This window comes from Ictidomys tridecemlineatus, chromosome 10 (assembly GCF_052094955.1).
Source record: "Ictidomys tridecemlineatus isolate mIctTri1 chromosome 10, mIctTri1.hap1, whole genome shotgun sequence".
NCBI classification, from domain to species: domain Eukaryota; kingdom Metazoa; phylum Chordata; class Mammalia; order Rodentia; family Sciuridae; genus Ictidomys; species Ictidomys tridecemlineatus.
This window is the reverse complement of record NC_135486.1, coordinates 62,668,477-62,688,383: the sequence shown is the minus strand read 5'-3', so window position 1 is coordinate 62,688,383 and position 19,907 is coordinate 62,668,477. Positions and strand designations below refer to the sequence as shown.

The following is a 19,907-nucleotide window of genomic DNA, read 5'->3' as shown; positions in this document are numbered from 1 at the left end:
CCTATTTTGTTTTTTTAACTATGTTGGGATTATTTTCTTACCTCCTTTTCGCAAAACAGCTGTTTTTTTTTTAATCGGAAAGTTTTAAAAACTGGAATGTTTGCCGTTAGGCAGATGTCTCTTGAGCCTTAACTTAACAAAATATTTAGTAATCTTCAAAACTGGCTCACTGTCATATGAGATTATGTTGGAGTTATTTTAGTTTCCTATTTGACAAACCACCAGCTTTTTGAAAAGGCTATTTGTGACCTGAATAGATGAAATATTATTTAAGTGATATGACGGAAGTACATATCACTTAAATACATATCACTTAGTGCTGTTAACCTATTAACAAGTTGGGGGTTTGTTTTTTTTCTAGCCTGAGTTAATAAGAAATTGCCATACATTTGAAGTGCTTGGTAACATCTGTTGGGTTGGTGTTTTATCAATTTCCCTTTCAATCAGTGAGTCCTACTGAAATGTACTTGCAGAGCACCCTTAGAATATTTTTTACCTTAACAGTCTTTTGGGGTTCAGTAAAACAAACAAAAACCTTGCCTTCATGCTTCCATCTTTGTGAGCCTGCAATCAGTTTCCTAGTTGGAGACAAGCTTTTCCTATTTGCTTGGTGTGTGACTGGTGCCTGTCACCCTGTTAGACCAGGCTAGATTAAGTAAACAGGTGAACTGTGGGAAGGGACAGTGAGGAGATCAATACTGGTTGTAGAAATTAACTCTGACTTTGAGTGGGTATTGGGCATCTGGTCAGATAATAAATAGGATATTGTAATCTAAAACCTGACAGACTCTTAACTTTTTTCCCTTAAGCACTTTCAAAACAAAACAGGACAAGGTTTGTGATTGCCAAGATTTCCCACAGCTGCTTTCTCTGTTATGCTTCTCCATGTTTAAACTAAAACATTTGGGAATTTTTGCATTTTGATCCTACTCTTTAAACCTAGACAGAAAACCCCAGGATTTTGCTAAATATTCTTCCCACGTGTTAGCATATTAAGATTTACTTCTGTTCTCTCTTCTGCCTCTTTGTCTACCTTCCATCCAATCAAATCGAGACAGTATTTTTTGGGAGATTTACCTCCCCAGAATATTAAGAAAGGCCTTCTGGCTAGCAGTTGGCTCAGCAAACATTGCAGCTTTCTCTGGGCCAGCTCCTGTTTTAGGTGCGGAATTAAGCAGTAATCAAGATAAAGGGCTTGCCCTTGTGCATTTATTAATTGGAAGACAGAGGATAAGAAAATAATTATAAATCTCATGGAACGTTGACAAGTATGTTTCAACAGGGAGTCACCGAAGGCCACTGAAGAGGTGACAGTTGAGCAGGGACCTGAGTGAAGTGAGTTGTGTTCCTGCCAGGATCTGTTCTAGTGGGGATTGCCTTCAACAGCTGAGACCCGCAGGAAGCAGCTGTTAAGGGGAAGCAGGCCTCCTTGTGAGCTCCATGCATCTGGAGGATCCTGCAGGATGAGGGAGATAGCCATCAGGCTAGGCATGCAGCATACTGGTTTTGGGTAATGCCTTAGTAAGGATGGTTTAACAGTTAATTTAGAAGAAAGATGTGATTTAAAAGAAAAAAGGGGGCGTGGGGGGGCCTTCCCTGTGTAGGCTATTTGGAAAGAAGAAAACCAAAGAAAGAAAAGGAACACATTCACTGAGTGAATACCTGCAGTACAAGGTGTGCTGGATGTCTGGTATGCTCAGAAGCCTGTGGGGACCTAGGGCAAGTAGGTCAGAAACCAATTGCTGCTTGCTTTGCAAGTTTGCCTAGGCCTAGTTCTTCTAAAATTACCCCCTGTATGCTGTGTGCTAATTGTGTCTCTGTACTTAAGTTTCTTTGTTTTGAAAATGATGATATAGGGTTGTTTTGAAGACTCAGTGAGTCCCAGGACAGGGCCTGAGTCACAGCACTCCATGGCTTTGGGAGAGGAGGAGTAGAGTGCAATGGTGGTAGCTGAAGTCTGTGTTAGCAGGCTGTTTGGGAAGGTACCTCTGAGGCTGGCAAGAGCACACTGTAGTAGAGTACATGGTGATTCCTTCTCAGTAGGTCTGGGAGGAGCTTGTGTGGTTTCCTCATTTTCAAGATTTTCACCTTTAGTGATTGATATTCAAGAGCATGCAATGTGAGAGTGGAATTTTGTTTGATTTTTTTTTTGTTTGTTTATTTTTGAGCTTATTTTGAACAGTCAGTTTGAGGTCAGCCTCCCTAGGTTTTTGGATGTATAGTCAGTGCAGAGCCTAGCAGGTAGCTAGACTTTCAGAATGTATTACAGTGTTTTTTAAGAGAGAGAGTGAGAGAGGAGAGAGAGAGAGAGAGAGAGAGAGAGAGAGAGAATTTTTAATATTTATTTTTTAGTTCTCGGTGGACACAACATGTTTGTTGGTATGTGGTGCTGAGGATCGAACCCGGGCCGCACGCATGCCAGGCGAGCGTGCTACCGCTTGAGCCACATCCCCAGCCCTGTATTACAGTGTTTAAGAAAAGAAATGGTCACTATCCTGGGGAGCTTCCCTGGAGATATGAATTATTCCTGACATTGTTGCTTGCTGCTGTCCGCACCTTTAAGCACAGAGAACACAGGAGGTGCTCAGTAATTTGAATGAACGAATCAAGAGAATAAAACTGGGGGGGATGAATGAATAGGTCATCCATCTGCTTTCATGCCACCGTGACTTTATGATTTAAAGTAGTTTCTTTGAAACAAGTTCTAAGTGTACTTGTTACAGAATCATATTGGTCATATATACATACAGTAATAATGTCTGTTTCATTCTACTATCTTTCATATCTCCATATCCCCTCCCCTTACCTCGCATCACTTCCCTCTAACTCCAATCATTTACTGGAAAATGCCATAATTTTACTCTTCTTTAAAGTTGAATAATGGGCTGGGGATGTGGCTCAAGCGGTAGCGCGCTCGCCTGGCATGCGTGCAGCCCAGGTTCATCCTCAGCACCACGTACAAACAAAGATGTTGTGTGCCGCAGTCTGGCTGGCTGGGCACAAAATAACCGTGAGGTCACGAGCCACATGTAGGTTCAAACAGGAACTACTTTATTGCCTGAACCCCACGGGAACTCTCTAGAACTCCATGGGAACTCAACGGGAACCCCTCGAGAACTCCAAAGTAGCGGGCACCTACAGCAGCAGGAGCCGCCCCACTGCCGGACAGCAGAGGTCCACATACACAACTGAATACACAGCTTGCCCCAATCCAGCATCATCCAGTTACAGCAATCAGTCATCATCCCAGTAATTATACACAGGTTAACCCAATTATCACCATCCCAATGGCTCGCCGGTGTTACCTCCCAACCACTCCTGGCAAAATGCCAGGCACCATCCTGACTTGGTTGTGGCTCTCAACAGTTGTGTCCTCCGAAAACTAAAAAATAAATATTAAAGCTGAATAATATTCCATTGAGTATATATATCACATTTTCTTTATCCATTCATATATTGAGGGACACCTAGGTTTCTGGTACACGTTTGGGGGAAATTATTTAATATGCTTTAATATGTCATTGATGTAATACACATTCTTTTCATGTATCTGCAGCTTAATTTATTTGCACAAGTTCAAAATCCCCAGCTAATGAGCACTTAAATTTTTTAAAAAATCACCACTGAAGTGCCCTTCCTGCTCTCCTCCATCCCTGCCTAGTAGAAACCATCTCCCTGACATAATGGCAGAGCTTTGCCTGCTTTTGTGCTGTATATAAATGGAACTGAACAGTATGTACATAGTTTTTACAGCCTATTTCTCTTGATATGATGTAGGATAGTATCTGACTCTGTGGTATTCTGTCATAGATACACCATGATTTATTTGATGGGTTCTTTGCTTGTTCACTGTGGGCTTGCAGTTTTCACTGTTGGCGAGTGGTGCAGTGGTGAGCAGATATTTGTGTCAGTGACTGTGTCTTAAGAGTTCTCAAAAAAAAAAAAAAAAAAAAAAAGAATTCTCAGGATGGAATTGCTGGACAAAGGTTATTCCCTTCCAAGGTGTTTGCATATTGCCAGAGTGCCCTGCAGAAGGCAGCACCAGATTATATGTCCATAGCAGTGAAGGAGAGGGTCCGTTTCCTTGAAGTCCCTGCCATCATTTAGTTCATATCACTTAAAACACTTGTCAGTTTGTACGTAAAGGAAAAGTGGTGTTTTACTGCTCTAATTCAAGTTGAAGTTTTTTTCTATGGGTTGTTGACTATTTGCCTTCTTTCGTGAGTGATCTTTATGTCCTTTTGTCTCATGTTTTTCTTAGTTTTCATTTTTGTCCCTGTTTTCAGGCACCAGGGTCAAACTTGGTGCTGCGTGGTTGTAGCACATAGCAGGGTGGAGAGAACACAGAGTTGGACTGGTAAAGGGAGCTGCCGCACATTCCTGCCCAGTGCTCATGAAGCATCCACTTGGGGTGTAGACCTGTAACACTCAGCAGTCTGTCCTGCTGTTGCTTTTGATAGTATGTGGGAGGCCCGTGTTTCTCAATTCTGACTTCCATGTATCTGGAAGCAGAACTTCTCTAAAAAAACAGAATATGCCCTCCCCCTGCCGCAGCAGGAGTGGAGAAAGGCACTTGAAGCAGAGCAGTTGAAGAGAAGCAGCATGGGTATTAGGAGCAGGAGGACTAACAGAGGTAGAGAGATGGAGTAGGACCCAAAAGTAGTTTCCAACCACAATCCTATGGGATTGTCACATGCCACGTGTTTATCTTTAGATGTGTTTATTTACTTATTTTTAGAAAAATCTTGCAGGAATATGGAGAAATCGGGGAGAATAATTCATGTATTTTTGTCCTGGTTCAGGTGAAAGATACCACTGAGACAGCAGCTAGAAATAATGCCAAGACAGCGATAAATTTGAGGCATTTTTTAATCAAGATTTTGATTCATTCATTTTGATTTAGTGGCACATGCTTGTAATTGTTGTGACTTGGCGGCCCAGGCAGGAGTCATAAGATTGAGGCTAGCCTCAGCAACTTAGAACCTTAGCAAGACATTGTCTCGAAATACTAATTATTTATTTATTTAAAAAAATTTATTCATTTTTTTTGTAGTTGTAGAAGGACAGAATGCCTTTATTTTGTTTATTTTTATGTGGTGCTAAGGATCGAACCCAGTGCCTCACGCATGATAGGCAAGTGCTCTGCTCAGCCCCAGCCTGAAATACTAATTATTTTGATTATCACCAAAGCTAAGGTAATAGCTGTTTGGCATTCAGATGGATATTTTAGTTATTTTGAAATTTTGCTTTTGTGAAACACTTTTGTTTTGTGATGGCATCAGATAAGTGAGGCATTTAGGTTAAGTGTAATTTTTACCTTTCTATATCTTTAAATCTTTTGAGGTGACATTTTGAAAGACTGAACTAGAGCATCTAAATACTTTTTCGTTCAAGTTTTCTGTCATTAAGAAATGAGACAACAAGCGGTAGCGCGCTTGCCTGGCATGCGTGCGGCCTGGGTTCGATCCTCAGCACCACATACAAACAAAGATGTTGTGTCTGCTGAAAATGAAAAATAAATATTAAAAAATTCTCTCTCTCAAAAAAAAAAAAAAGAAAGAAAAGAAAAAGAAATGAGACAAAGCTGAGCATAGTGGTGCATTCCTGTAATCCCATCGACACGGGAGGCTGAGGCAGGAGGATCACAAGTTCAAGGCCATCTTGGGCATCTTAATGAGATCATCTCAAAATAAAAAGTGCTGGGCGATGTAGCTCAGCGGTAGAGCACCCTGATTTTAGTCCCTAGTACTTGAAGGAAAACAAAGAAACTGAGGCTGAGGGATGTAAATACCTTCTTGCTGAGGTCACATAGCACATTGGCTGTGGAATCCATGTCCGACTTGACTGGTGATGGCATTTGCCTACCTCCTGTCACTCGAAGGTCCTTACTGTTTTTCTCTGTGCAGGGAGTGGTAGGAATGTCAAAATTTTCATGTATGCATTTCAGTTTTCCAAGTTCAGATTCATTTACTTCCAGCAACAGGTACAGCTTTCACAGTATAGTTATATATCTGAGAGAAAAATGTTTCTGGGCTAAGAATTAAAAAAATGTGTTTTAACCAGCATGTTCAGTGATTTGCCCCATGGCTGATTCCTCATTTTTAACTGGTGTTGTGGATAAGATCAAATAAGCTACATGGGGCTGTGTAAACACCGAACAGAATAGAGATGAGGGCTAGACTCAGGTCTTCTGGAGTAATGTCAGCCCAGTACTGACTAGCTTTTGACTTGGGGCAGGTCCTGAGTTCTCTGTACCTGCTTCCTCATTTTGTCAGTCTGTACCTACCAGCTGGGTTGTGAGCATTAAGTGAACTTCTGTGTGTAATCATTTATCACATATCAGGTGTTCAGTGAATAGGACTGTTAATAAGCAAGCTTAATCCATGAAAGTTTGGGTTTATTTTAAAGATATTTCTGTATTTTTAAAAGAATTAATTTTGGTACAAATGTAATAACAAGTATCTGTTTCTTTTAGAAGTGAAGTCTTTTGTAAATATATATTATCTGTTATCTGGAAAATTAGGTATGCATTTCCTGTATTCCTATCATAATAATGTAACAGCCTTAACAGTTTCCTAGAATAATCTTACCCTGATTTTATTATTTTAGTTGGACCTTTGAAAAAGCATCAAGGTGTTTTTTGTTGTGTGTTGGGCTGAAAACCTGGATCCTGTAGCATATAAAAGCACTACATTTAGTGTAGTAAAGATTCCTGGCTAAAAAAAAGATTCCTGGCCTCATAGTTTATTTTTGCCAATATTCTGGGTCAGTTCCCAGCCCTGGAGAAAGGTGACGTGGATTGCATATAAGCTGGTAGCTCTCAAACTGTATCGATGAGAAACAAGGATGGAGCCTGTATCCTCTTTCTAAAGACAAGTTTTAGAGTTTGCATGTAGTCCTGCCCAGTAGAACTATGACAGTGAAAGATGAACCATTGCTCCCTGGCCTCCTCAGCCCGCTGCCAAAATGTCTGCAGGTGCGCCTGCAGGTTCCAGTGCTGCCACTGGCAGTAATCGGAGAATTCAACAGACACAAAATCAAGTAGATGAGGTGGTGGACATAATGAGAGTCAACGTGGACAAGGTGCTAGAAAGAGACCAGAAGCTCTCTGAGCTGGATGACCGTGCAGATGCGTTGCAGGCAGGAGCTTCTCAATTTGAGACAAGTGCTGCCAAGTTAAAGAGAAAATATTGGTGGAAGAATTGCAAGATGTGGGCAGTAGGGATCAGCGTTCTGATCATTATCGTCATCATCATCATTGTATGGAGCGTCTCTTAATGAAGAACAGGTGGAACAGGTGGAACTTCCTGCTGTCCAGGAAACCTCTTCAAGACGTTTGACTTCGAACCTGCTACATTATCCAGCTTACCTACTGTTATTTCCAAAATGATTTTTTTTTGTTAGTTCATGTAAAGTTTGGTTTCTAGGCTGTGTGCCTTGTTTTTTAATATGCACTCCAAACCAGAGGGCCAGCTTGCCCCCGTTTTGCACAGTGCCTTTACAGATTTACCTATGAGCAACAGAGGACATCTGGACTCCAGAGTACTGTATCTAGACTTAACGTTGTCACTAATTCATTGCCATTGATTCCAGTTAAGGGAATCCATTCCAAGTTCGTTCTCCTGTCATTTGACATTATCTTCAGAGCCACATTTTAAACCTTTGGGTAATCAGATTTCCAACTTGTGCCTTCTCGGAAAAACACTACTGCCTAATACTGATCTGTGACAATAATAGGCTATGCCTTATTTTGATACTTTTCTGGTTCCTTGTAAGCCGTCTTCTTTTTGTAAGCAGTACTGACTCTTGCTGTATTTAAAATAAGATGCTGGTAAAGAATTTTTGCTCTTTCATTAGATATCAAGATGTTTACTTTCTTGTTATATATATCACTCGATAAAATATTAATTAGAAATAACCCCTTTAAAAAAATTTTTATAGAACTATGAACATGACCAAAGTTCCTAGTTTGCCAAAAAGTTAAATATGATTAAATTTTCCTTAAGTCTGTCCCTGACAGATAAATTCAGAAAAGTGCCAAATGGAATTCAAGGTGTCCTTCAAAAGGAGAATGGTAATGTTGTGTGTGGACCTTCCACACCCTGAGCACTGCGGTGTCTCTGAAACGCTGTAGATGGCTCCCATCCCTTCTGCTTCGGACTTTTGCAGTGGGGTTGAGAGGGGAGTGAGGCTCTCATTGTTTCCTCTCACACTTATAAACAAAGAGTTTTCCCAGCTTCTTGCAAACCATCAGCTGTGGACTCCATTGTCTAATAATTACTTGAGCAACAGTTTTGTAGCCCTTTAAGTAAGACCACCTGTGCAGTTGATCATTACCTAATCCAGTCCTCAGAGGTGATAGTTTTTTGAAGTTTGTTTCCTATTTTTTTTTCATATTCTGCTTCTTAAATCAGTCTTCTAAATTATGGTTGTGATGAGGCATTGGTTAGCGGTGGGTGACTCTTCACAGAGGATAGCTAGCCGAGATGCCTGCTTTCTTCAGTGACAAACTGCACAGGATGCTGCTGTGGAAATAGCTATTCTCTTCTGAGAGACTTTTTGTTACATACATTAGACTTAACATGAGGGTATGTGGCTTAAAGGTGGGAATTCCAGTGTGAATGAAAGCAGGTTAAGAGGCACTGAGAGAGAAAAACACATGAGCTTTATTGCTCTGTGGCCCACTTTTACTAGAATGTTCTAAAATGCTTGTTTACATGCTAGTATGACTTTACAAAGCAGCAACAGCTGAGCTGCACCAGGAACTGGTTCCATTTCTTTAATATCTGTTTCCCTGATATCACTGAGATGATTTAATGTTGGAGACATGCCTTGCAGTATGCCCAGCCGTGAGAAAGCAGCTGTTGGTTTAGAGACATCTGCACACCCTCAGCACAGGGTCCCTAGCTGGGTCTGACTCTGAATCCTTGGTGCTCACCCTTCAGCCTTAATACGCAGTCCCATGTAACCCACTGGCTCCGGAATTAACCTAGGAATACCTCGCTTGTATCCGTGCATTTAGATGGGAACTCACGCACTATAATGACCTGAATAAAGTGTTTATAAATAAAAAAAAAAAAGATGAACCATTTATGACTTGTTACATGATTTTTTAACTAAAACTGTTTCTCCTCTTTTTTAATTTTTATTATTATTTTTTTTTGCAGGGCTGAGGATTGAACCCCGGGCCTTGCCCATGCTAGGCATGTGCTCTCCACTGAGCCCCATCCCAAGCTCCTTTATTCTTTAGAATAATTTGTATATAATGAAAATTTTGCTAGGTAGACTTCATTGACATAAGTAAGGGTTCTGATACTTTGCAGTATGAAAGTCCTTTGACTTCACCCCACAAACTTAATAACTAATATCAATGCAGGACTTTACCTGTTGAAGCACTTTTCTTCTGGCATTTGCTGTTGAGGGTCTCTTCTGTGTCTGGAGCCAACCCAGGACCTTGGTAAACATTAAGTTTTACTAGAGCTTTATGGGAAGTGTTGTTATACCCATTTTTAGTCAAGGAAACGGAGACTCAAGAAATTAAAAGGGGCTGGGAATGTGGCTCAAGTGGTGGCACGCTCACCTGACATGCATGAGGCACTGGTTCAATCCTCAGCACCACATAAAAATAAATGGGTGAAATAGAGGTATTGTATTCAACCACAACTAAAAAATAAATATTAAAAAAAAATAAGTTAAAGAACTTTCAGCTGAATGTGGCAGAGCCAAGATTCTGTGGCCTGATTGACTTGTTGTCTGTTATTGTTTGACATATTGCCTTTTCCCTTACCACAAGCATCTTACCTGTTTTGAAAAACTTCCATGCTTGCATGAGTGCAGAAAGATGGAAAAGACTGAGGTAGTGTTTACCTTTGAATGGGGGCTTATGGGTAATTAAAGAGGTGTTTTTCTTTGTAATTACTGCACACCTAAAGACATTTTATTTGTAATAAACTGCTCCTGTTATACACTGAACTTGTAGCAACTGAGACATAACTTATTTCTGGTTTCTCATTGTTTATAGATTCCCTGGCCTTCTTTCCTCAGTGGAAGTCCAGTCACTATGATGTGGTGGTGGGTGTGTTGTCAGCTCGCAGTAACCGTGAGCTCCGGGATGCTATAAGAAACACCTGGCTGAAGCACTCGCTGCGTCACCCAGCCCTGAGTCAGCGGTAGGTGTTCTGCAGGCTCCTTGCCTGCTTTGAGGGTGTTAAGACCCTGTCTTCGGGAGCTGGAGATGCTGATTGAAATACTAGGCCACCTTGCTTCTCTTACACATTGTTGGGCCCCAGAAGTGGATTTGACCAGTTTGAAGCTGATGGGCTCTTGGAGGAGAGTGTGTCTGTTGGTTATGTGCCGTGGTTTCTTTTTGGCTCTGACCTCGTCTAGCAATCCCAAACATTTCTACTCCAGAGTGCTTTTCCCTGACTGCCCTGAGGTGGACACTTGGGGTGTGGCAAGCACCATGCACATTCCCTTTCCTGACTGCCCTGGCCACACTGTGCTTCTCAGCACCCCTCCTGCGGCCAGAAGGTGGCTCAGCCATTGGTTAGGAGCATGGGGCCCTGTCTGTTCTCCTTATAATGAGGGAGCTGCAGAAAGGAAACTTAGAAGCCAGGCCCCGCGATGCGCAGACACTTGAGCCATGAGCAGAAGAGGCCTCTTGGGAGTTGAGCTAGCACTTTTGAGTAGCACTGCAAGTGAATTGCAGGTGTGAGTTTTCTTGTCACTGGCCATGAGCATTTGGGGATCTCCTGTCCTCCTCATGCAGCTTTCATTCCTTTCCAAGACAGGTTTCCTTAGTCATGATCCCAACGATGGTAGAAATCATTGCCCAGCAAGCAAAGGCCTAGGATTGTCACCACTGTCAGACCACCTCCAGAACACATACTTCCTACAGCCTTTCCCACCTCGGTGCCAGTTTCACCGTGGCTTCCTTGCTTTCACGGGCCACATCCTGTCCCTTGGTGCTGCTTTAGGTCAGATCTGGAATGGACTTCTTCCACCTTCTCTGTTCCATTCTTACCTGATTGTGCAGGAGCCCCTTCTGTGGATTTCTTGCTTCTACCTTTGGCCCTATACATTCTGTTTTCCATATAGCAACCAGTGTGGTCCTTTTTAAAATTAGTCAAATAGTAGTAGTTTATACCCCTGCCTGACTTTCTTGCTTAGAATGAAATCCCCAGTGTCCAGTGGCCTCTGTTCCTCTGTGCCACCATCTACTCTGCACTCTATGCCCCTGCTGTTCCCTGCTGAGACCTCACTTCCACTAGAAGTTCTCCTTGCCATAGGCCCATGCATGGGTGAAGGGCCCCCTGTTACATAGCAGCCCCTTCTTGCCCGCTTCTTATTCCCTTCTGGTGGTATTGCCACACTCACCACCCGCCAGTGTGCTGCTGTACTTAGATGTGCATCTGCACTTCACCGGAGCAGCTGTATTTAGATGTACATTACACATCATTTGTCTCCTTGACTTGGTGAGAATCCGGCCTCTGTGTCTTACTGGGTCCTGGCGTGGCCTGAAAGCAAGGCACTCAACACTTGAACGAACAACTCAGAACTAAATGTAATGAGCAGAATTTACATTCAGACGCTCACCAGTAGTTCATTCACCTTCGTAGCAGTTCTTGCTTTAAATTTAGTAAGCTGGGTAGCTTGTTTTATGAAAATGATGGCTGTCTATATACAAATAGGTACTAGCTAAAAGCACCTTTCTGGGGAATAATTACATGAATTCAGTAAGAGCATTTAAGACAGCTGAAAGGCCACTTTTGGTGAATGCATGCAGTAATCGAGTGCATTTGTCCGTGCCTGTTTTGTTCCTATACTGGCCGGCCATGTGTGGGTTTCTGCCTTCAGTGGCCTTTGGAGTGTTTGCATGTCTGGGGCCTGGCGCACTTTCCTTTCTCTGGGAGCCAAACTCAGCACTAGACACCTTGAGGCCCTTCCTCAATTCTAGGCCTTTGTAGTGAAAATGTCATTTGTCGATTTGACATGTTTGTCAAGTGTCCTTTGTAAGCAGGCGGTGCTCTCTGTGGTGGAACACAAATGTAGGTGCAGGATAGCCCAGGTGTTTGGAGGGCTCGCTATTAGGAAGAACCTGGACGTGATGGTGTTGCAAGGTGTTTCATGGGCAGTACTGTAAATAGGTATAAGATGGCCTAGGGTGTTTGGGGTTGAGGGGGTTGATGAGGGCAAGTGTTAGAAAGCCAGGGAAGGAAGGAAGGACCCTGATAGGTTGTGCAGAGGGGTAGGGTGGGGTTCCTGTGCCTGCAGGAGTAGGCAGCGGCCCGAGCAAGCAGAGCAGGTGTGTGGAGGCTGAGGGAGCTGGGCCTGTTCAGCCAGGGCTGCTGAGGGACGAATTTACCTGGTTAGAGAAAAAGGGACTGGGGTGACTGCTAGCTTTTGTCAAAGTACTGAGTGAAAAGAGCAGTTTGCATGGGAAAGAAGCTCAGTGCAGTATGCTGAGTTGGGAGCAGGGTGTCCTGAGAAGTGTTTGTTGCCTGGCTGTCTGGAAGAAAGTGCTTCTATATACATGTTGTTCATTGTAAATTTCCCAGTTACAAAGGATGTGCACCACTTAATCGACAGATAATAGAATATATAGCACTCTCAGTGAATTCCATGTGGTCAGTCGGTTCTCACAGAATGTTTTTATTGTTTGCTTGACTCTCTCTTTTTTTAAAAAAATATTTATTTTTTAGTTGTAGCTGGACACAATGCCTTTATTTCACTTATTTATTTTTATGGGGTCCTGCACGTGCTAGGCGAGCGTTCTACCACTGAGCCACAACCCCAGCCCCGTTAGCTTGATTCTTGTGTCTTAGCCAACTTGTGGTTGCAACTAGCAACTCTTTAAGTTAAAGAGTAAGACTGAGGGGCTGAGGCTGTTGCTCAATGGTAGAGCACTTGCCTTGCACATGTGAGGTGCTGGGTTCAATCCTTAGCACCACATAAAAATAAATAAATAAAAAGGTATTGTGTCCATCTACAACTAATATATATATATAAATAAGACTGAAGTGCCAGTTAAGATATGTTAGAGTTTGCTGGGTGCTGTGGTGCATAGCTATAATCCCCGCAGTTTGGGAGGCTGAGGCAAGAGGATCGCAAGTTCAAGGCCACCTCAGCAGCTTAGTGAAGCCCTGTCTCAGAATGGAAAAATGAAAAGGGCTGGGGGATGTGGCTTAGTGGTTAAATCCCTGGGTTCAATCCCTAGTGTCCAAAAAAAAAAAAAAAAAAGATATATCAGAACTTGACTGTCAGACAATGAAATCAGTGATGGCTTGGCTGAATCAGACCATAGTCTTGAACACTGGGAGGGAGTTTCCTTAATTTTGGGGTCCCATCCACAGTGTGACAGCTATGGGTACTTCACATTAAGTTTAATTTGCATTATTAACATTTTCCCCACACTTTCTTGAATGGAGACAATCAAGAAAACAATGTGTTGAGCGCTTCTTTGTGTTTTTGCCAGTTTCTATGGTGGAAGTATTTCCACCATAGCAAATTGCACACCACTAAAGTGACATTCCTGAATGCAGAATTGGAGAATGATGTGCATAACATGCTTTTTGTCACATCTCCATCATACAGCTATAGATACAAATAACTTCAAGTGCACTGTTGAGAGCCACAGCCAAAGGGGCCCCAGCAAACTTCCAGCTGCCGGCTGATGATCCAGCTGCCAGCAAACTTCCAGTTGCCGGCTGATGATTGGCTCACAGTGGCCCCAGCAACATCTAGCTGATTGGCTCCTCTGCGGTGATGTTCATTGGGCTGTTTCCCTGCCCTTCAGACTGCTAGCTGATGATTGGCTCACAGCGGCCCCAGCAACATCTAGCTGATTGGCTCCTCCACGGAGCTGCTCATTGGGTGACTTCTTTGGCTCTGCCCACGCAACCCAGCCAATCGGCCTCAAGAGCAGGAGGATTGTGGGAGGTTGAGAGGCTGGTGTGGGGGGGAGAGGCTTGTGGAAGCCGGTGGTGGCAGTTGGGCTCTGAGGGTTTTTCCCTGGAGCTGTTTTGTTTGGCGTTTGTAGTTCTAAAAATAAAGTTAGTTTCTTTTTGACAAGTGGCTCCTGATTTGTGCCAAGCCAGACTTCGGCAGTGCACAATAGTAAAATATAGTAAAATCAGAGAATGGTGAATCTGAACATTTCCTTGTTTTTGATATATTTAATGGTAAGATGTGCAATTCTAATTTTTAATAAAGGCTGTGCTTAATCATCATTTCACAGCATTCCTGTGAGAGATGGCACTAGCCGGTTCAGGACGCACCTGCCAGTGGGTTGTGCAGGTAAAGGTGGCTGACTTAGGGATCTTTTACTTAGAGGATGAGTCCAAACTAAAGATACTAGTTTGAGTCATTCCCAGGCTAGTTTACCCTTGGGGGGTAAGTGACACTGTCCAGGGGGAGGGAGTGGAAAGAGTTAGCAGACTGAGAAGAGCTCCAGAGGTGCAGCTCAGGAGGAGAAGAGCCGGTTACAGGCGTCCTGGTGGATGAGGTCTAGGAGTGGCGGGAGCCTCCCCTTGGGGAGGCTGAGCTCGAGCAGCAGGAGTACCTGCCGGAGCAGAAGAAAGCAAAAAAGGAAAATTGTGGCCTCAGAGGTTTTTGAGACGCTGCTTCAGGGTAGTTTGCTTCTGCGTGGCTTGCCTGTTTGCTCCTGCTTGCTGTTAGTGCTGTCAGTGCAGCTCACAGCAGAGGGCTCTCTCAGAATGCATGTGCTGTGGTCAGCACTGTGCCATTTGCGTGTTCCCCCATTTTGCTTGACTAGAAGACTGTAGAGTATTCTTCAGTGATATTCAGATGCATCTGGAAATTCCTTATGCTTAGAATCTTGAATTACTGAATTTTGAACTTTGGAAACTGCTGATTTCACCAGTTAATTTATAACAGTGTTGATGCAAATACCGTAGTCTTGTAGAGATTAATCCTCATGAACACTTGCATCTCAAAATAGAAGTTCTGGAATGGGTGAGGAAGCAGGCACGGGTGTGGTCAAGGTCACTGACTTGTGGATACCCACGTGTCTTTCAGGGTGCTTGTGAAGTTTATCATAGGTGCTAGGGGCTGTGACGTGCCTGTGGAGGACCGAGAAGACCCCTATTCCTGCAGACTGCTCAACATCTCCAACCCAGGTAGGTCATCTTCCTCCAAGCTGCATCCACAGCTCAAGTGTTGAGTAAAAGTTGCTAAGTTAAGTGGCATGGAGTCTGTTTTTTTGGGGGGGTTGTTACTGGGTATTGAACTTGGGGGTACTCGACCACTGAGCCACATCCCTATCCCTATTTTGTATTTTATTTAGAGATAGGGTGTCGATAAGTTGCTGAGGTTGGCTTTGAACTCGAAATCCTCCTGTCTTAGCCTCCTGAGCTACTGGGATTATAAGTGTGCTTCACTGAACATGGCTGGAGTCTGTTTTTAACAGACTAAATATTTGTCATGAGAATTTGTGTGTCTTTCTTCTCCGACAGAGTGACTAATCACTCAGGGTATTTGTAGAGCTTCTTGACAGATATAGAATTTTAGGATCCAGAAGAGTATTCTTCAGTGATATTCAGATACATCTGGAAATTCCTTATGCTTAGAATCATGAATTACTGAAATTTGAACTTTGGAAACTGCTGATTTCACCAGTTAATTTATAACAGTGTTGATACAAATACTGTAAGTCAGCTTTCTCTTAGAATCATTGCCTAAGCTTCTACAAAAGGAATCATAAAAACTTTAAATGCATGTAGTATTTTTTAATTCTTGAGAGTTAAAGATGTGTGGGAGTCCAGTATGGTGGCACATGCCTGTAACCCCAGGTGCTTGGGAAGCTGAGACTGAAGGATCACAGTTTGAGGCTAACCTCAGAAACTTAGTAAGAACTTGTCTCAAGGTAAAATAAAAAGGGTTGGGGTTGGGTAGCTCAGTGGTAGAGTACTTCCTAGGATGTCAGAGACCTTGGATTCAACAGCCCAGTTTGAGGAAGTGCCAATTCTCTTTCAGCATTTCCTGTATTTGTTTATTAGTATTTTCTGTTGTGTTTAGCTGTGGTTCAACTTTTCACAGTATTCAGTGGGCTGAGTTGATTTCTGGCATTTTGAGGTTTGTCCAACCTTTGCAGTGACCCATAGGTTGCTTTTAGAGACAGTGCTAGTGTACTGGTCAGAGTGTGGCTCTGTGGCTGGCTCTGCCCTACTCGGGCTGTGGGGCCTTCTGTGCCTTCCCTTTGTCCCCTGTACATGACTGCAAGGAGGGTGCTGGCTACTGAAGTGTCTGAGAGGGCTCCTAGGACTGGAAGCAGGACACGCTGCCCCCACGGGGAGTCTGAAGATGTGCATGTGCCAGGGAGTGGCACAGCATAGGCAGTGCTCCGTATTAGTTCATTTTAAAGAACCTACCTTTTTATGAGGTTAGGTTTTAGTTGGCTTTTAAGTAAATTGGGCCGTGTTATTTGGGTCTGTGTTATATAGCGGGGTTTCTTACTTAAGATGTCTAATGAATTAATGTTAATTAATGTTTATGTTGTAAGCAGAACATTGTATGTAAGTGTGTTGTTCCGGGAAGAGGATCCTTTAGCTTTCACTGGAAGCCCAAAGGGTTTTGAACTCCTAAAAATGCTGTATTGGTGATGATGTGGTAGCCTACGGCAAGTTACCCTTGAAAACCAGAACCAGACCGCAACCAGGAAAACCATCTGGAACTTCATTTTGAAGAGCTGTTATTCACTAATAGTGAAGGAATGGACCTTTGCATTAGTAGAAAATTTCGATATATGTATTCAATGGGTTACACACTTTTTTAAATATATAAAATCTAAGTTAATGTTGAATCTAACTTTATCTTTTTGACTACCCTGAAAGCATTTATAGTTATTTCAGTACCTTAGAAGGTCATGCTGGGCATTAATTATGACACTATGGTGTGTAGAAGGTTTGATTAGTAGCATTATTAAAGCAACGGGGTTTCCTGTGTCTAGGGAGCTTGAGTGCAAGGCATGTTTCAGACAAAAAATATGACTGTTGTGATGTGTTTGACCAGTTGCTTTTAACAGATATGCTTCTACTTTTTTTTTTAATATTTATTTTTTGGTTAGACACAATACCTTTATTTTGCTTATTTATTTTTTATGTGGTGTTGAGGGTCGAACCCAGGGCCTCGTGCATGCTAGGCGAGCGCTCTACCACTGAGCCACAACCCAGCCCATGCTTCTACTTTTGATGTTCTTTATTTCTTGCATATACAAAAGAGAGTTTTTGTTGTCCACTGTGTTTGGAGTCTGGACTCCTGACGGTTCTTGCCCAGCTCCTGACCGAAGTCTGTCCGCTTTTCCTTCCTGCTCATGTCTGTGATTGACTAGGAGCCATCACTTCCCTTTAGTCACATTTTATTGAAGATCCAAGTGTAAAATAGCTCCTAGGAACTCTGAGGTTGGAATCTAAATGATCTGCAGGTGTGTGGAAAGAAATTATAAGGTTTTAAAACTTATAAATTTAACTTTTTTGTGTGTGTATATGGTGCTTAGGGTCAAATCTAGGGTCTTGTGCATGCTAAGCAAGAGCTCTCCAGTGACCTACAGCCCCAGCCCTAATACCATTTTTATTTATCTGAAAATAAGTAAATAATCTTTATTTAAAAAAACATTAATTAATCTTTATTAATACTGAACATACAGAGTGACCAAAGTGTATATTCCTGTGCATACAAATTAAGTAATTATGTGGGTTTGCATGTAGACTTAAAACTGATGGAGTGGTATAATCAAAATTTGAACACTGGGCTGAGGCTCAGTGGCAAAGCCTAGCATGCGTGAGGCATGGGTTCGATCCTCAGCACCACATATAAATAAGTAAAATAAAAGCATGCTGCCCACCTACAGCTACAAAAAAATGTGCACACTGTAAGAACTTTGTTATGATAACTTCAAATAAACATAGGCTTTATATCATTTCTCAAAGTAGCTCTGATGTTCTTGGCCATATTGGTGGTTTCACATGATCTCTGGTGATTCTCTCCTGGTACCTGGGGAGGTAAACTGGGAAGGACTGGGTGCCCATCAGCCATCTGGGAGAGGGGAAGGAGCACGGGCTTTGGAGTCCTTGCAGCTGGGTTTGGTGCCTCCTCTGCCACTTTCTGCAGCTTTGGTAGATAGATTAAGGTCTCTGCACTTTAGTTTGTGGACCTGCGAGCTGGAAAAGGCCCCCACCCAGAGCCTGTGAAGGTGCCTGGGGTGGGGGGCGGGGATCAGACGCCAGCCTCAGTGCTGTGGAGATTCCTCTCATCTGTGGTAGTAAGCAGGCATTCTTAAATTGGCCGACAAGAAGCAGCATTTGGGGGATTTGCCTATCAAGAACAGACTTCATGACTGCAGTCAGTGCATTTTTGTTACTTCTGTTCATCCAGTTCTTCTGGTTGGCCTGAATTTAATATTCTCCTGTGGTTTTCAGGTGTGTCTGACCGTGTATGCAAAACCCTGTTAAGGCTGTGATGATAATTGAATGATTTACCTAAATTTGGCTGAAAACTTCTTTTTTTTTTTTTTTTGGACACAATACTTTTATTTTTTAATTTATTTTTATGTGGTGCTGAGGATCGAACCCAGTGCCTCGCATGTGCTAAGCAAGTGCTCTACTGCTGAGTTACAACCCCAGCCCTGAAAGCTTATTCTTAAATTTCAAAATAGGTTTTTTTCAAGGAGCAGCCTTGATTTTCAAACATGAAAAAAAATTGCCATTTGTGAAAAATCATATAATAAATAGTTACCTATATTTTGCTGTTATTTTTTTGGATACTGGGACTTGAACCCAGGAGCATTTCACCTCTGAGCTATATCCTCAGCCCTTTTGAGACAGGGTCTTGCTAAGTTGCCTAGGGCCTCTCTATGTTCTCAGGCTGGCCTCAAACTTTTGATCCTCCTGCCTCAGCCTCCATGGAGTTGCTTGAATTATAGACTCCACTACTTCTTGTTGGTAAAGGAAAAGTTCATATCTGTTTGTGTAAAACCCATGTTCTCGTTATTTCCATAGTTTTGAATCAGGAAATCGAGGCATTCAGCCTTTCTGAGGAAGGTTCATCTGGGCTCTCCGAGGCCCGGGTCGTCAGCGTGAGCTTCCGAGTGCTCCATCCGATTGTCATTACCAGCCTGGGAGTGTTCTATGAAGCCAGTGATGAGGGTTTCCAGAGAAATATCACCGTCAAGCTCTACCAGGCGGAACAGGAGGTACGTGCCTTGTTCAGAAGCCTAAGCTCTTGCTCTTGGCGAACAGCAGGTGGGAGGCCAAGCAGCTCTCTCATGTGGGAGGCTCTCTTTTCTTGCCTCTCAAATTGAATACATGGTACTGCAATACATTATAAATGCTGGTTTGAGGGCTGGGAATGTGGCTCAAGTGGTAGCATGCTCGCCTAGCATGCATGAGGCACTGGGTTCGATTCTCAGTACCACATAAAAATAAAATAAAGATATTGTGTCCACCTAAAACTAAAAAATATATATATAAAAAATTATATTTGGGAGAGATTACCTATGAATAAATGTGTTAGATCTAGAAAACATAAGTAACTAGATTAGATTAGAAGTTCCCATCCTAAACTCCCCTAAACCTCAAGGATTTCAAAATCTAGTCATGGAGGGGTCTGGGGAGATAGATAGCTCAGTTGGTAGAGGGCTTGCCTTGTTTGCATAAGGCCCTGGGTTCAATCCCCCTCCCCCTCCCCCCCAAAAAAATCTAGTCATGGATATATAAAGTTTGGGACTCTTAGGATACGTGAGTGTTACTATGTCTTCTAGCCCTTAAAATCTAAAATACAAGGTTAATAGCTGCTTGAGATCTTTTTTTGTAATGAAGATGTGTGGGAAATGTGCGTTTACAAGAACTGAGGTCACTCTGTTCCTGAATTTGGGGAAATCTGATTTGAAGAAG

General features: G+C 42.7%; 2 protein-coding genes across 8 annotated transcripts in view; both read left to right on the top strand.

Annotated features, from left to right (window-relative positions):
- B3galnt2 (beta-1,3-N-acetylgalactosaminyltransferase 2) overlaps window positions 1–19,907 on the top strand; it is an 87,115-nt gene that overhangs the window by 640 nt on the left and 66,568 nt on the right. For all 7 annotated transcript variants that reach the window (XM_078023083.1, XM_078023079.1, XM_078023080.1 and 4 more), the window contains exons 2-4: window positions 10,022–10,169; window positions 15,037–15,137; window positions 19,014–19,207. In XM_078023083.1, coding sequence (XP_077879209.1) covers window positions 10,022–10,169; window positions 15,037–15,137; window positions 19,014–19,207 — 443 coding nt within the window. The remainder of the gene's footprint in view (window positions 1–10,021; window positions 10,170–15,036; window positions 15,138–19,013; window positions 19,208–19,907) is intronic.
- On the top strand, window positions 6,571–9,080 carry LOC101964250 (vesicle-associated membrane protein 3). The gene has a single exon (XM_005320358.5). It carries the CDS (start codon window positions 6,967–6,969, stop codon window positions 7,276–7,278), a length of 312 nt encoding a protein of 103 aa, XP_005320415.1. The 5' UTR covers window positions 6,571–6,966; the 3' UTR covers window positions 7,279–9,080.

Coding starts and splice junctions, on each gene's coding strand:
- LOC101964250 (XM_005320358.5), top strand. CDS start 6,967: ATGTCTGCAGGTGCGCCTGCAGGTTCCAGTGCTGCCACTGGCAGTAAT.